Source organism: Onychostruthus taczanowskii, unplaced genomic scaffold (genome assembly GCF_017590055.1).
Source record: "Onychostruthus taczanowskii isolate IOZ18803 unplaced genomic scaffold, ASM1759005v1 scaffold19, whole genome shotgun sequence".
Taxonomy (NCBI): Eukaryota; Metazoa; Chordata; class Aves; order Passeriformes; family Passeridae; genus Onychostruthus; species Onychostruthus taczanowskii.
In genome coordinates this window covers 8179807-8197197 of record NW_024499128.1, presented here as the reverse complement: position 1 = coordinate 8197197, position 17391 = coordinate 8179807, and the positions used below count along the sequence as shown (strand labels likewise).

The window sequence follows — 17391 nt, the reverse complement described above, 5'->3', positions numbered from 1 at the left end:
TGTGCACACGCACAAACGGGCGCAGGTGGAGGAGGAGAGAACAGCAAAAGGTTTCTGGCGGGGCCAGGGTGAACCTGAAGAGCACAGCTTGTGGCTGCCCTTTAAGTGTACAGCCTGTCATCTGCTCCCAGGACAGGTTGGTTTAAAAAGAAAGCATAGAAATAAATCTGCATGAGAAGTAAAACGTCTCCAATTAATAGCGGGTTGAGCTGCCCAGCAATCGCATGCAGCAGTCTAAAAATAAAAGATCTAAAAATAGAAGATAATTCACAGGAGACAATTCAAGGAGAAATGGACCCGTGGTACCAAGGAGTTTGGCACTGGATTTTTGTTTTTAGCTTTAAAAAACAATATATTTAATTGCAGATTTGTGGTAAGTTACAGAAGTACTCCTCTGCAACTCCTTTGTGAAAAGCACTTATAAAAATCTGGGGACTTGTATTCTTCCTTATTACCCTGCTGGTTAGAGAGGAGGCATGGTCCGGGCATCTGATTTTCAGTCTCACCTGTTCAGTCTGTGGGCAGAACATTGCCCTCCCTGTTTCCCCAACTCTGGGAACAATCCTAATGACACTTTTTAAAGGTGAGGAAAAGCTTAGTGGGAAAAGGCATAAATATCTGTCACTACTGAAACCAGGCAATGGGAATAGCAAAATCAACAAATAAGAGAAAAAACACCCACTGATAGTGCAGAAGGCTACCTTATTGAAATAAATAAGTGAAATTAATTGGTAATGATTGTTTTTCCAGCACTATCCTTGGCTCATCACATTGGAAACAGCCCAGTAGTCCTCGGTGGGGGCTGTTCCTTCCGTGCTGCTGTTGACATTTCAAGTCAGGGCCACAAACTGGCTCCGGTCTGGGCAGGATCCGCTGTGAGTTCTTGATGAGAGTGCACTTGAGATAGTGTCCTGTAGGTGAAATCAGTGTTTCCAGCCCTGCTGACACTCCTGGCACGCTCTGGAGCGTCTCTGCACAGATGCAGTTCAAAGCTTGTAGGTGGAACAGTGTTTGTAAACTCTTCCTGCCATGGTAACCTCAGAAGGGCACCTGGTCCTACACAGAACTGGGCTTTTCTGTAGGAAAACTCGACTTGAGTCTTAAATTACACAACCAGCATCTGAAGATTTATGATTTAAAAGCTCCTTAAGAAGGAAAAGAAAAAAAAAAAAAAAAAAAAGAAAAATAATAGCCCAATTGTTTCCTGCCCTAAATCGTTGCTCTTTGACATTCTAACCTAAGAGAGACCCCTTTGGCACCTACCCCTGCGACAGGCAGGAGAACTACAAAGTAAACTCCTTCCATAGGGATAATGAAGTCACTGCCTTAGGCACACTCTGCTATCACACCTGATAATCTCTTTAAAACACAGTGCGATTAATTATTAATTAGGAAGATGAATGTTGTCTAGAAAAGGAGTTTCAAAGGCTACAAATCTGAACTGCTTAGTGTTACCAGGATTTTGTTGATACCGAAAATGTTTGTCAAAGGCAGTCTGCAGCGACTCCTAATGTACCCAATAAACAAAATATCCTGAATAAACAGAGCCAGCAGGCACCAGGGCTCGGTACTCTGCTTATTTTTAACTGCACAGACATTGTTTCCCACAGAGCTCTTACAGGAAGGGGACGTTCGATTTTCTTGATATCACCCAGTTGTGCTGGGGCAGCAGCATTTCCACTGGCCCTGCTGCAGAGTTCCACTCTGTTCAGGATCCATTTTTAATGGCCAGCTGACGTCAAAGATGGCAAGTTGGGTGTGTGATTGGGTCCCATCCTGAGAGGGATGGAGGTGAAGTATTTTGCTGAGTCAAAGAGACTAAAAGTCAGCTAAGTCGTGCTCTTGTTAAACTCAATTTAACTTCCATGGCCAGTGGAACACGGAATAATGTTTCATAGGAAGCAAATGGTTGCTCCCTTTCTTCTTCCCACCAGCCATGGAGGACCTGACAGTGACTGCAGCTTTTGGCCTTTCCTTCCAACTCTTTCTCCAGCCCCACCAGTAACCACTGCAGTGCAGTCACTTCTGGTGAATTCTGCAAAACCTGAAACCTCAGAAGTGATGTACGAGGGAGCATTTTCCTAACAATTTCGTGAAATTTCAGATTAGCCACTATTTCTAGTCTATTTTAAAGCTGTGCAGATTTCGTTCCTCATTTGTGGCAGAAACCAGGACAACTGTATGTAAATGCTGTGAGTTGCTATGAACCCAGAGAGTGGAGAATAATATATAATAGTTTAAAAATGTACAGTTAAAGAATACTGTCAAACTGAGTCATGACTCAATCTCAAGTCCACAACCAGAATTGAGTCCTCTTGCTTCATCCTTCTGCAAGACCATTAATGCCAGATAGCTTTTATATTAGGAAAATGAGTATTTTTGAAAAAGAGGTCTGATGGGAAGGAAAACAGTGTAAAAGCAACATGCACAGCCAATAGTTTGTGATGGAAAAGAGTTTTCACCTGGATTTGGCCCCTCCATATAGTATGAGATAAATAATTTTATAACTAAATAATTGTAAGATTTTTAATAATTGTGGTCTATAATGCATGTAACCTTTTAACCAGCTCATTCCTTCTTACCTGCATGAACATCTCATGAAGGTCACAAGGTTTTTATTCTCACCACACCTTCTGATGAGGTGTGTGAAGCAACCTCCTTGTTGCATGGTGTGATCTGAAGCAGAGGGCACAAAAATTGGGATAGTTCTTCATTCCTGAAAAATCAGTTGATGGGAATTAGGCACCTTGAAGGACCTTCATGATTTTTTTTATGGAAGGTCTAAGGCAGAGAAACAATGGGAGCCTGTGGACAGCACCCCATCATTAGTGGACCATCCTTATTCCTTTAGGTTAAATGTTACCACCCAAAAATGATGGGTGTTATTTTATACTGCAAGTTCTGTGGAAGTCACTTGCACTTTGTATTGGCAGAAATGCATTGGTTTCTTCCCTTGTTTTTGTAGAAAGGTCTCTTTCATCAATCAAAGGTTGGCAAATAATAAAAATACAAGATTATTTACTGGCTAAAGGAATATTTGCAGTGTCTTTGGCTACACAGTTCAAAGGATTTGTCTTCTTTTGGAAGGTAGCCCTAGAACTGCTGATCCTTAGCTCTAACATGAAAGCTGTCCTAGGAATGATGCTATCAGCAGTCCCTGAGGGCTGAAGTGGCAGCTGAGGAGTGATGTGCTGGTGGTCTTCCAGGACACTGGGAGTGAGGACGTTGCTTATGTCAGCAGCACCATGTACACACAAGACCTGCTGTGTTACTCTGTCTTTGGGATATTGATAAACCTATATCTTGAAACACAAGTCCCAGGAGGATGCAGTGCAGCCATACTGTTCCCAAAGGTTTAAAAGTAGTTTTCCCAGCCTCTTTTTGCACATGCTATACCCAGCATAAAAAAAAAAAAAAAAAAAAAAAAAAAAAAAAAAAAAAAAAAAAAAGTATGAATGTTTCCCCGGTTCACTTTTGACATGACAACTTGTGTAGGAGTCTCCAGTCTCATTCAGCTGTAATTTAAAACATCTGATTTGTAAACCCATAAAATTGAAGTTTATGCTGGAATGACAGACACACCCTGGCCCTGTACCACTATGGGATATGTGGAAATCAGGGAAATCATTTGGTGTGCAGAGAAGTAAACCCCGAAGTTAGTAATTGGCAGTTTCATTCTTAATATATGCATGCCCCATTTGAATTTGCATAAAAATCAGAGTGCAAGATTTTCTCTCTATTCAAAGCAGCCTGTAACTTCTTCCTGGGCTAATACCAACTTTAGGGTTTGGTTGGTGCTCTTTAGTCCTGTCCAGTAGTGTCTTCCTGGCAGGGCAGTCTGCAAAAGCATTGGAGGTTCACAGGGGATGAAAAGCCTCTCCATGGGAGTAAGGAGAGCAGCACAGGCTGTTTACCCCTCAAGGTTTTCAGGATCCCTATAAGCTCCTTTGGCACTGGAGCCTGAGCTCACAAGCCCTGATTCAAAGCACTTAGTCAAGGTGAACAAGAACTTTATGGCCCCAGGCATGTTAAATCTGAACTGACATTAAAGACATCTGCTGTGTCAGGAGCTGGGAGCTTCTCTGTCTTCAAGCAAAAACACTGCAGTGTAAACAAGACTTGAAATATGGTGGTGCTCAACCTAGAGGAAGAGAAATGGAGAACTTCCCAATCCCTGCTGGAGTTCATCCCTTTCTCTGGATCATGTTAAAGCTGTTCCTTAGTCCCTGCTCTGCAAAGATATCATTGAGTTGACTGCAGATTTGCTGCAAGAATATAGCCCTTAGGGCCCCTCCATTAGCTGTGCAGTGTGGATTTTCTGGAGCATGCAAGACCCTTCTCAGTGTGCTCCAGGATGAGGCAATTTTGAGTTTGTGAGGTTTTTTTCCCCCTGCATTTCAGAATTTGGTCCTTTGAACACACAAGATTCACTAACTGAAAGGACTCAAAGAGAGCTTTCAGTGGGGAATTTTCCTGATCTCTGTGATAAACTCTCTTCTCTCCTTCCTTCAGTTTACTCCAAGTATTATTTCTTGCTCAGAAGCTGCTGCCCTTGCTGGCCACAGCTGCTCTCCCAGCCCTGGTCACAGCATTAGTTATGAGACTTTAATGACAATGTCTGCCTCAGCCTTTTGCTTGGTCTGGTTACTTCAGCATCTACAGAATGTTTTCACAAAGAAGCAGATGGTGGTAGGAGTAATTGGGCCGTAAAACAGCATTAACAGCTAAAAACGATTTTCACCAGAAAGGATTCTGCAGGCAGGGTGAGGGAGGTTCAGATCTGTTTTCGTGTTTTCTCTCCCATACATTCACCCCTGCCCTGGCTGTAGGTGGTAGCTCTCTGCTTCCAGGAGATGAGCCCTGTCAGGTCAGTCACAAATATGAACAGTTGATGAATAACCCATTATAAAGTCACTTTTATGTTGACTCAGTGGACGTTTCCTGGCTTCAGAGAGAGGCAAGATAATGGCTAGCTTTGTAGAAAGAAAGAATCTCTAAAATGCAACATTTTTTTCCCTTTGTGACTTTTATTGCTTTGTACACTGACATGTCTGAGGGAGGAAAACAGGGCCTTGTTGCCAATAATCCACAGCGCTTGGCACAGACGGTCTTTAAAATCTGGCACCGGGATGAATATTAATTCAGTTGTTTTCCCACAGAAGCTACTGATTAGTCAAGGCCAAGTATCCCTGAGATGATTCATTAAAACCAACATGTGAGCCCACCTTCACTGAGCAGCTCTGCTTCTTGTCACCCCTGCAACAGGTGACTGAATGTGTAATGGAAGGGGTGACTAAAATCCCAGAACAGAGTAAAGATAAAAACGCAAAGGAACCCCAAAGGCTGTGGTGCAGTGGCTTCCCTGCTTTCTGGGCATGGAGCCAGGACAACTAGCCAAGGGGGATCACACCCCAGGCAAGGGGTTCCTCCCACGGCTCAGAGCTGGTATCCTCATTCCTCTGTCACCATGCCCTTGCTCCCAGGCCTCCCAGTCCCAGTTGGCAGCTGGTGGTTTGAAGAAGTGTGGCACTACTGTGGCAGTGGTGCTGTGGTGAACCTCTGTCTGATGATGGGGGGTGATGATGATGGTGATGATGATGAATTCATGAGTCCCCCAGCATGTGGATATGCCTCTACTGGACGCCTGTGTGGTCTAGCCTGATGGTAGCTCAGCTGCTGTAACTCAAGGGCAAGAATTTGAATTCAATATATACTATAAAACTTTAAGTTTTGCTCCTGTAAAGTCTTTCAACAGAAAAGGCTTAACAAAACAAGAAATCCCATTTTTTACTTCTTTGTGCAAAACCCATTTTATTTCACCTGAGTATTGCAGGGAATACTTTGTCTCCATGCACAAAGGAAATTGCAGCTGGTACAATTTCTTTTGGCTTTTCACTGTGTTTACTGGCTCTCTCTGTCTGAATCTTGACTTCTTCCATTTAATAACAGCATTTCTTTTACCTCAAGAGCAATACATAGGTACAGCACAGGTTTAATGCAGGCTGTATCAAATAAATAGTGAAAGGAAAGATTGTCTGAGGTACTGCAATAGGAGGATGAACAAAACGACTGAAAAGGTCTCCCCGTGTCAGACATCTATGATTTTAAATACTGAACGATCAAGACAAAGGCATTTCCTGGTGATTAATGATGGGCTGGGTGTAGTCATGTCTGGGCCTTAACCCTGGCCTCCTGTATATCCCTAGGAAATGCCCTGTGGCTTAGTTCTTTCTGCTGTTTTAAGCTACACTTGGCTTATGATTGATTGTCGTCTTTAAAAGTACCTTAATGTTTGTGGCTATTTTGGTGACTGCTCTAGACAGCTTTGTTCCTCTCTCCCGGGTCTGGGTGTTATTCCTAAACCCACAGTCCTAAACTAATATAAACATGTCTGAATAGCAGAGAGCTGGGAAAACTCCAGGCATATGTAGGGCAGTTGGATGCAGGTGTGATATAAAACACTCAGCAACCTGCAGGTTGTTTGATATCAGTGGTGGCTGTAGAGATGATGTCCAGGACCTCTGCCAGCTGGGCAGTGACAGGTGCTTTCCATCTCTGCTAAAATTTGATGTGCTGTTGAGAATGATGGCCAATAAGATGAATGTTATATTGACAATGCAGTGATGATCACTGACAGTGCAAAGGTGCTTTTGGCAGCACTGCTCTCTTAAGGAGAGTGGGTGAGTATCAGGGTGCAGAGCTTGTTGCTCTCTCTTGTTGCCTTTAGAGCTCCTTTGACCTTGCATTACCAATTCTAACCCCATTCCCAACGTGCTGGCTTCCTAAAGATCCCATGAAATCAGTGCAGCTCCAAATGTACTGAGTCACAACCAAATTAAAAAAGCTGGATGTTTAAAATATTGCCCATTTGTTCTCAAAATCGCTCAGCAGCTCATTACCTTGGGCATTGCCCTGTGCTGTATTTACAGTGAATTCTAGTGGAAACAGAAAAGAACCGACTTTCTCAAGATAAGCAAAGCAAACAGCCACCACTTTTCCAGTCAGTGAAAATCTGGGGCTGCTCTGGCAGCCTGTTCCCACCATCAAAACCAGCTCATCAGGAGGGATAGCTGAGAAGGGAGATTTTTCCAAACTGGACCAAATTTGCTTGAGGTTTCATATCAGACAACTGAACTGATTTGTATTATACTTTTTAAAGTTGAGGCTGAAGCATTGGCTGACAGGTTTCCCAGATTCACCAGGCAATCACTGTTTCATAGAATGGTTTGGCTTGGAAGGGACTTTAAACATCAATTAGTTCCAGCTCCCAGGAATTTCCAGGAAATTTTCAGCTTTTGGCTCTCCTTAAATTAAGTTAATGATTTGGAGATGCTCTAGGAAGCAGATATTATTAAATAAGATGCAACTTAATATCATTGTAGCTGTTATAGTGTAAGAACATGGCCCAGACAGTGTTTGTAGACAGGTGAATGGTGGATTTTATTAGATTTACCTGGGGAAATAGGCAACCTGAAGACAGACATGTGCCCGAGAGCCCTCATCCCTTTTTCTAGCTCTGCTTGTTGATCTAATAAAATATATTACTTCCACAAACCTCATCTTGCCTGCAATTAAATGAAATCCTCCCAGAGTCATAGTGCGTGACAGATCTTTCAGTTCATTTCAGACCCGCTGCAGCTCCATCCAGTCCCTCTGCTTCGCCGTGGGAGCAGCAGCAGCGTGTTGTGCCACTGCCCAGCCCCTTCCTTCTCCTTTTGTAGTAACTGTGCAAAGATTTAATGAGGATTTGTGTGGCTGTGGAGCGAGGGGAAACTTATCTTTTGAACGTGTGAATTATGGAGTGCGCGGGTTAACAAAGTGAGAAAGAGCAAAGGTGTGTTCAGAGCTGCTGTTGGTGAGTTAATGGCAATCACAGATGATCAGCCTGACCTTTCCATCTCTAATTCCATACACTGCACTGCTCTTTCTGCTGGGTGGTGAAGAGGAAAATAAAATAGGCTAGAAAAACTTTCTAAGCTCAAAACTAGGATAAAAATGTCACATTTTGAGGCCATGGGGGAAAAACGTTGCCTGTGCTTTTTTAGAAAAAGCAGTAAGTAAAGAAAGGACAAAATAAAACTGGAAATATAAAGTAGTAACTTCCTTATTATGAAAATTGAAGTTATTTTCTTATAATTTTAATAAAGTTTCTTTTTAATAATTATCCTTTATCCCAGATGGAGCCTCACTATATTTTTTATTGATGGCTATGTCTTTAAAATGGGTGGTTAGACCGACAAAACCAAACAATCAGTATGACTGACTTTTAAACCAAAAAGTTTCTAAAACAGTGCAGTTTCTCATCCCACCCCCTGCCCCTGGTGAAGCCCATCCTGCACTGCCAGTCTCATCCAGGGGTAACACGAGCTGCCACATTTTGCCTAGTGCTGCCTGGGAGTGATCCCATCTGATCCACTGAGCTGGAATAGAGGAAAAAAATACAGGATTTCAGTTTTTAGCACCATGAATCATACTTGCCTTTTGCAACCAGGCTCTTTAGGCCAGCTGCTGGCTATAGGATTCATACTTAAATATAAAAACAGGGCTCCTGAAGCAATTAGTGCTTGTAAGTACCTGAAGGATAAGGCCTGGGAATCCCAGTGTTGTTCCAGATGGGCCACATTAGAATGTCTCCCTCATCTCTCTGTAGGGTCTGAGAGTTTAAAAGTGAAACATCTATCAAAATCTCATTACTTTGGAGAGGATGGGAGCTCATGGATTATAAACCTTAATTTATTTTTTATATCTTAAATCATGGTGCCATATCTAAGGCATAAATTTTTGCAAAACAAACTGCTGAAGCATTTGGAAGGAGTTGAATAAACACTCCCAGCAGTGCTCCGGAGCAGTGCCAGAGGGAGCAGGCAGGTGCGTGGGGTGAGGATGGCAGAGAGGTGCTGATGGCACAGGGCTTTGGGAACTCCCACTCTTGTTGTTTTTGCAATAGGAGGCTTGTATTTACTCAGAGGAGAGGAGAGAAGGTTAATGCTATCAGTTTCTGGGAATACAGGCACTCCCCAGTGACTGAAAGAGAATATTCCTGGATCCCCCAAAGACCATAATTTCACTCCCAAGTGTCTGCTAGCAGAAAGACATGCCTGTCTGCCTTCAGTTTAATATCATCACAAAGGCCTGATTTATTTTATGGTGTCAACCTTCCCGACAGCCTTCGAGTTCGTGCTCTGTAGGGTTTTCTTGGTGGTGTAGGAGGCTGAAGTGGGTATCAGTGTACAAGGCGGCATTTTAAGTTGAGCAGCACTAAGCAGCCTGATCCTGCAAATCTAGGATCATGCAGCTTGTTTCAGAGATTCATCTTGCCAAGTTTTGTGTGTCATTTAAGGAGAAGTCTTTCCCATAGAGACAAAATGCATTTGGGAATGAGAGTGATAAGCCCCTGAAACTTTGTTAGATAATACCCTTACCTCCTGGGACAGGGCCCAGAGGATTTATTCAGTCCTATCATTTGTGGGAGGTGGGGGACCCTAAAGCACAATAAGGACAGAAAAATAAAAAACTCTATCACAAGTATGTGACAAGTAAAATGAAGTTAAAAACAGCCACAAAACTTGGGATGAGGGCAAGGGTAGGGGGTCAAAACTGAATTCATGACAACTTCTTCAGATATATGGGTAATGAAGGACTGCGTCTGTATTATTTTATTCTCTATTATTTTATTCTGCATTATTTTATTCTGTAATCTTTTATTTTGTTCTTTATTAATTTATTTCTGTATTATTTTTGCCCCATTTACACTGTTTGCCTACAACTGGACTCCTCCTCTACTACAGTCAGAATAGTGCTGATTCCAGAGATAAGAGACACAAACTGAAGGTGATACAGACAGGCAATTATAAAAACATCTTTGTTTCCCAGGGTGGACAGCCTTCCCCTGAAGGTCACTCTGACAATGTTCCAGGATGTACTTGTGGAGCTGGTGGCTGCTGCAGTGAGGGCCAAGCAGTGTAATCAGAGCTGACATCTGGGTGCTCTCTGTCAGGGCTTCAGGAAGCTTGTTTTGCCCTGAGATAGACCTGCTCTCACTGGGCAACGGGAAAAGCCTATGTGACTGTTAAAACAAGAGTGGAAAAAAGATGGATCTGGAATATGCATTGCTTTATCCTGCCAAGCCAAGTGTTTATTGTGGAGGCCAGACACATCTGTCCTTCTCCAGCAGATATGGTGTTTCTTGGATTAAAAAGGCTGACTGTAGTGGAACAGTGGAAGAAATTGCTTCAGAAGGCTGACTTATTGGAGTCCTATATCACATGGACCCTGTCAGAAAAATATTAGCCACAATAAAGGCTGACACTCAGGGAGATGAAAGCAATATTGTTTGATACTGTGATTACCTTTATAGCAATGTGCTGAAGGTGAGCAGTGGGGAATTGAGTCCTTTCTTCATTTGACCTGGGTGGTCACTGTGATTACTTCAGGGACTTTTTTTTGTTTTATGCAATAAAACATCTGTAATAAAATATTTTTTTTTTTAAATGAGTTTTGGGAAAGGAACTGGAGACAGGGATTGCAGCTATTTGGGTCAAGGGGTTCAGTTTTTGCCAGGCTGCAGATGGGAGATGAGAGGAGGACAGGGGCTGGAAGTGACTCTGAAGCTGAATCCATCTACACTGTACAAGCAATGAGAACAGCATCAATTTACAGAGCTGCAACTGATCCAAAGTTTGCCAAGAGAGGGATGGATGCAGACATTATTCCCTGTGTGGGGTATTTCTGAGAATGCTGCTTGTGAATGTGGGTCTGCTCTGAAAGCTGCAGCAAGTGTGAATAACAACGCTCATCACACTATCTCTGCATTTTCATGCTCTTGCAGATTTACTGGAAGATCTTGGGAAACTGCAATGTTGGTGGAAGAATTTAGTTATAGGAAAAGGATTTTTTTTTGGAAACTTGAGAGAATAAATAAAATTTACCTACTGGAGGTGCACAAGTTTCTTTTGGTGGAAGGAGGCTGCAGGATATTTGCAGCCAGCAAATGTTCACTGAACACTCTGCACTGGAGGAAGGTTTATTTTTTTCAGTTAAAATCAAAATATGTTAACATTTGGCCTTTCCCTATGCTTTTGGTTTGGACTCAGAAGATATTCTCATATGTTGCTGTAATTTTTTTCCAGAAAAGCAGATACCTTCTCTGTTCCTCTACAAAAGCTTTATGCCACAATAATTTAGATTTCCTCCAGGTCAGAATATTTCTGCATGTAAAACTCTTTGAAGGTTTAAATAGATTGTAACTGAGTTTTGACATGTATTAGCACGTGTCAGGTACAGCAGTTATTAAGGGTAGGGGAGACAAGGCACATTCCATCTCTCCAGAGATTGACTTGCAGGTGTCCAGATCACTACAGGCCACGAGCAGGCAAAGCCTCTAAAAAAAAACCCACCCTTTGTTACAACAAGCATTAAAAACATTGTTTGCCACCCATTTCAGTAATAGATCAGGTGAGGAGTAAGGTCTAGTTGCTCTTACAAAATTGTGTCCCAGGATTATTACTGGGAAAATTGCCTTTTAATTTCTTTTAATTAAATCTTTTCTGTGTGTCTCTCTCTAAGGTTCTGCATCCACACAGAACATATTTTAAAATTATATTAAAGCATACATTTATATTAAAGCATGATGTGCTTTGTTCCTGGGTTCTGTCCTGTTCCTCTCCTTTTTATGAGCTGAATATGTCTGCATCCAAACAATTCATAACAGAGAAATTGTTTGATGGATTTTTTTTTTAATCCTTTAATTCCTTTCATTCATATATCAGGAAGGAGTGTGATATGCAAAAGGAAATACTCAGGCCTGGGTACTTTTTAAATCAGAACAGGTTTGAGCAAAACCAGCTGACTCCCTGCCCTTCTCTTCCCAGGGCACAGCCTCCGTCCTGCAGCGCAGGTCCGACAACGAGGAATACGTCGAAGTTGGAAGACTTGGTCCATCAGATTATTTTGGTAAGAAAATTCAGCTAAGCATGGTTCAGAAAGACAGGCACGTCTGGGTCAAGTACTTATTGTCTTAATTAGTGTTCCACTCTTACATGTGAGGGGTTATGCACAGGTCAGCCGCTGCTCTCAGCGATGCTCAGAGTTTTCAGGGAAGCTGAATCCATTCCATGGTTTACACCAGTGTAGCTGACAGGAGACAGATCCAGAATCAGCAAAACAGTCTGAAAGCATTTGTTTTCAAAGGCATTTTACACACATGCATTATGCATGTGTAATGCATTTGTACTGTCAGCAGAATTATGTAAAGTGTCTATCAAGAGATATATAAAGGGAGATGTTCTACTAGCAGAGCAACGGGATGGTGGAATATGAACTCTCTGAAGGAGAAGAGGGTGTGTGACAGTGTGCTGTCTCTGTTTCCAGGTGAGATAGCCTTGCTGCTCAACCGGCCCCGGGCAGCCACGGTGGTGGCACGTGGACCCCTCAAGTGTGTGAAGCTGGACCGGCCCCGCTTCGAGCGAGTGCTCGGCCCCTGCTCCGAGATCCTCAAGAGAAACATTCAGAGATACAACAGCTTCATTTCACTCACCGTCTAAATGATTCCTCTGGAAAGCTGCCTTCATGTGACCTTGTGCACTTAAAATTTGCTCTGTGCAGCTCCACAGCTTTATGAAGAAAAAAAAAAAGAAGTGTGCATTTTATGTGTATTTTTTCTGTTTATGTCACCTAGTGGATGTCAGCTCAAATCTCATGTATCGTGGAAGTGGAAGGATAACTATTTGGGTAAGACTAGCTTTGGGGAAGATTGGGCCTCTTTTGGGCTCTTAGCTTGCAGACAAGGTTTTTGCCTATTGTTGGTTCATATTGGTTAAAACTGTGGGTTCAACTATTTAAAATACATATGAATTTCTGTTTTCTTTATTATCTTTAAAGCTGGTCTTACTCACCTTTTGTCAAGGTTCTTTGATCAAGTGATGTGAAAGATGTCCCTGCCCTTGGCAGGGGGTTGGAAGTCAGTGGCCTTTCAGGTCCCTTCCAACCCAAACCAGTCTGTGATTCTGTGATATCTCCCTGCCTGTCACTTTTAAGACTTTTCACTGGTTACAGACTTGGGGATTCCAAAATCCCATGGAATGAGTGGCAGTCTCATTGATGAGATGCAATTTAAAGGGGAAGGTTGGAGGAAGCTTTTGATCATTCCAGCAAGCCAGGGAAAAGTAAAGCTTTTGAGTGATTTTGTTTGTGGCTTAAATATAGGGGCCATATTCCTCCATGTCACAAACCCTTTTGGGTCTGCTTTGTGGGACATGTTCAGGCAAACAGCCTGCTCCAGTCTTCTGGGTGAAGAGGTCAAGGGACAATATTTTGTAAGAATTCAAATGGAGCCTTTAGGACCTAAATTATTTGTCCTCAGCTTTTTTTAAATGAGGGTTTACATTAGAATCCTTAGAAGTCCAGTGAGGGCTTCTCTGCTGAATTACGTTAGCTTCAAAACTCAGCAGAATGTCCTCAGCCACTTCTCTGAACATTAAATGAAATGCTGAAGAGATGGTGCCAGGTGCACTTCAGGGACAAATACAGCAGCTTGTTTTTAATAAGGTCCATTTAATAAAATTCAAATGCCTTTCTTCTAGTATATGACTAAATTTTAGAATTTTTAAAAAATTTCTGAAAGCCAAATAAGTGCTTCAAAATGCTGCTTCTCCTCCAAAAGACAGGTATTGTGTAACAAAGAGCACCAGGATCCTGGAGCCCAGGTCCCTCCAGGGACCTCATGGCCTTGGTGGCAGTTATTGCTGCCCTGCCTATAGATGGGGCTCCTCCTGAATGGAGCTTTTTGCAGATCTCTCAAGCCTGGAGATCTGCACAGCCCTCAAGGATGGGATCATTGGGACTATGATTTGCAAAGCTTTACCTTTGCAGGTAAACTTGTTGCCAGCAGCAGCAAAGCTCTGCATCTCAGCCATACTAAACACCACTGCCTGCCCTTCAGCTGGGCCAAAATTCCATTTCTTTTATACAAAAGCATTCTTCTGAATAAATATAAGCTTTCTGTACCTTTGACATGCCAAAGGGTAAGCAGTGAAATACGACATCAATCTCCCTTTTGAAACTAGACGTGTAGCTGAACTTGGCTATATGGTTAAAAAGAGTCCTACTGACACACAATTGCTTTCTTCTTTGATATTAACAAATGCTAATTGGACACGTTCCTGTTGACTCCCACCAAGGGCCCAATATTCCAGTAGCTGCCCTCAGTGGTTCTCACAGAGCTAAAAAGCTTCTCAGCTTCACGCTCTTCTCATCACTTAAAGGTGCTTAATTTATTTTAGCATAATTTCAGTGGTCCTGTTAGTGTATATTCGTTGCTGCTATTTATTATGATTATGTTATGCTTCTTGCACGTGTTATTAAATATGACCATTCACACTTTCCAACTTTGCAATTTTTATCATGTACATTTATATAGGCAGAACTATTCTATATAGATATGTTAATGTATACACATTTGGTTATCTGCTGCACTGTTTTTGTATTCTCTTGTGCAATTTTTAAAAGAAATACTTTTTAAATGTTACCAGTCACTCAAGTATGTTCTTTTACCTGTTGCATTTCTGTTGTGTTAGTAAAAAACTTGTGAGTGTTTCGCATAATATGCAGGACACATCTCTTGTCAAATACCAAGTATTAGCCTCATTGTTTAGAAGTTACTCGAGCACACAGACACACTGCAGATTCTTTGCTTTAAACCTTCACAGCTCATGGAAAAATACATTTGAATTATGGTTCTGTTATAAGCAATCTCAAGAGAAATGTAACTGTCTAACACCAGGATTCCTGTGCTTTAAGTGGAACAAAATGATATTCAGTGACATTTTGAAGATAATTGTAATATTTGCAGTGGATGATGGGACAGGATTATGGTATGAATAAAATTCTTCTACGTTACAAGTGGCCATTGTGGGTTTATTGCTAATGGAAGTTTGTGTGAGTAGATGTCATGTTCCAGTTAAAATCTGTATATCATCAAAACTTTGAGCTCTACTGAAAATAATCAGATGCAAAGGGACGAAAAATAGACCAAGACTCCCAGTGCTATATATAGTAATGGAAACCAAACTGGTTTTGTGGAGGATTAGCATGAAGGAAAAAAAAATCATCTGTTTAAATGTAACCATATATGTCTATATAAAGAAATAGGGGTCTGATGTGTCTCTTGGACCTTCCTGTTGTTGTCCAGGTGCCAGCTGTGAAACCCTCAGGACTGATGCTGAGCCTGTTGTATGGCCAGGGGGTACACCTGGGAAAAACAGGCTCTTTCCTTCTCAAATACCACTGCTGCTCCTTTTCCCCAGTATCACAGGCAAAGCCCATGGTCCCAAGAACACTAGGGATTTGTCCCAGGTGTTCCTCTCAACTTTTGGGCACACATGGGTTTTTAGAACTGCAGCTGCCCTGGGACTGAAGCACAGCCCCATTTTTGGCACCATGGATGTACTGTTCTGCTTCCATGTGTTCATGCCACAGGTTGGCCAGGAACTACACTGAAGACAAACTTCTCAGAGAAGGCAGAGCCTCCAAAGGAACCACCTGCACCTCATGCATCAAGGTGCAGACATGGGTTGAAGAACTGGAGAGCATGGCTTCTGGGTGACGAGGTGTTCTGTGTGCTGTTAGTGTCACCCCACCTACCAGAGCTCTGGGTGGCCACTTCAGTAGGTGTGTCACAGTCCAAGTTTGGCTCTAGAGCTGGAGCTGTGACCCCAGAGCAGAGGGCAGGGCCAGTGGCTCACTCCTTGCAGCTTCTGTGTGGTGGCCCCTGCACAGAAATCTTGGGTGGCTCCCAACGTCCAAGGGCTGTGCAGCTTTCCAATTTTGGAATGTGTTATTTTTCCCCTCTTTGCTACGATTCAGGAGGGAAGGACTGGTCTTTCCAGAGAATTACTCACATTATGCAGTAATCAAAAGTGACCACTCTCTCTGAGGTCCTTCCAGACGGACATTACCAGCCCACGCTCCCCAGAAATGAGCGTCTCACCACTCCTCATTGTCATTCCTTTTTCGGTTGGTTTTAATTGTATCACAGCCATTTCAGGACTCCTGAGACCAAAGAAAATACTTTTTTTTTTTTTTTTTTTTTTTTTTTTTTTTTTTTTTTTGATAGAAACTAATTGCACCTCAGGTTTTTACAAGGCCATGTGGCTGACCAGGCTTTGTTGTGTGTATCACATTACTCTGGCTGGCTCAGGCACTCCCATTGCTTCGTGGCACTAAAGTGGTGCTGAAGTGGTGCTAAAGTCGTTGAGTCATGAACCCTGTGAATCCTTCCTTGATTATCAATCAAACACATCCTGACACCATGTTACCTGTTCAGGTGTTGGTGGGAAACAAGAGTATTGGAGAACCAAATAACCCCAGCCGGTGATTGGCTGCTGGGCTGTTTTTCTTGCAGTCAGTGGTCTTTGGAAGTGGAGTCATCACACAAAGGGTGACATTTCTCCTGTTGTGAAAGTTGCACAAGGTGTGTGCATCCCATTCAGTTTTAAGTCTTAAATGATGCATAAATCCTTTCACTGCCCTATTTATGGGAGAAGTATTTGTTCTTTGCACCCATTTCTGTAGGGCAAAGAGGATATTATCCTGTGCAGCAGCAGCACCATGATGACCTCCTCGAAGAGTAGGTGTCTGAGAACCAACCAGCTTAAAGTCTCACAGTTGATATTCCAAAGACCAGTTCACTATGTAAAGACCAAATTATCCCCTCTAACATTGCCAGGCATTTTTTTGCAACTTGTTTCCAATGATTTGGCAACTCTGACTGGAGCTTCAAGTGCACACAACTGCTCAGAAACTCATAAGAGCATTTCCAGCCAGAGTCACTTCTGTAGGTCCCCCTTCCCTCTGGAAAAAGAGAGCATATTTGGATATGAGCATATGTGTAGCCTTGAAAATCTGATGTTACGGGAATACGTTGGCTTGGATGCTCCTCCTCCTCCAGGGATTTCTTTGTGGCTCTTTGCTGCTCTGCAGAGTTGTATCTGGGATGCAGCACTCCACAACAAGCTGGCCTTTTCTCTCAAAACACTGCCTGGCCGAAGGAGCTGGCATCTGCAGCCATCTGGTATTTTTCTGAAGGCTGAGGATGTTTTTTGTGCTTGATCAGGCTCCAATACCAGAGTGATTCTTCTGATGTCTAAAAATCTGGATTGAGTTTGTAGAAAAGAGGCTGCACTTTGCTTGGGCAAGGAAAGCAAAGCATGAGCATCTCCTTGGGCTGTTCTGACTCCTATCTCAGATGTACAAGGGAAACTTTTCCCTTCTGAGTGTGTCAGCTCCTCCCCAGCTGTGCTTTAATTCTTGTTTTCAAGTCATTCTCTGCACAAGTATCACAGACAGCCTCCACAGCCCAGACCAGCAGCAGCATACTTCCTATGCTCCTGTGCT

At 42.6% G+C, this 17391-nt stretch overlaps 1 protein-coding gene across 2 annotated transcripts in view; it reads left to right on the top strand.

Annotated features, from left to right (window-relative positions):
* The window catches only part of PRKAR1B (protein kinase cAMP-dependent type I regulatory subunit beta), a 92185-nt gene extending 77290 nt beyond the window's left edge, over positions 1-14895 (top strand). For both annotated transcript variants that reach the window (XM_041401753.1, XM_041401752.1), the window contains exons 10-11: positions 11871-11952; positions 12370-14895. In XM_041401753.1, the coding sequence (XP_041257687.1) occupies positions 11871-11952; positions 12370-12542 (255 nt within the window). In that variant the 3' untranslated portion in view covers positions 12543-14895. The remainder of the gene's footprint in view (positions 1-11870; positions 11953-12369) is intronic.
* The last annotated feature ends 2496 nt before the right edge of the window (positions 14896-17391 follow it).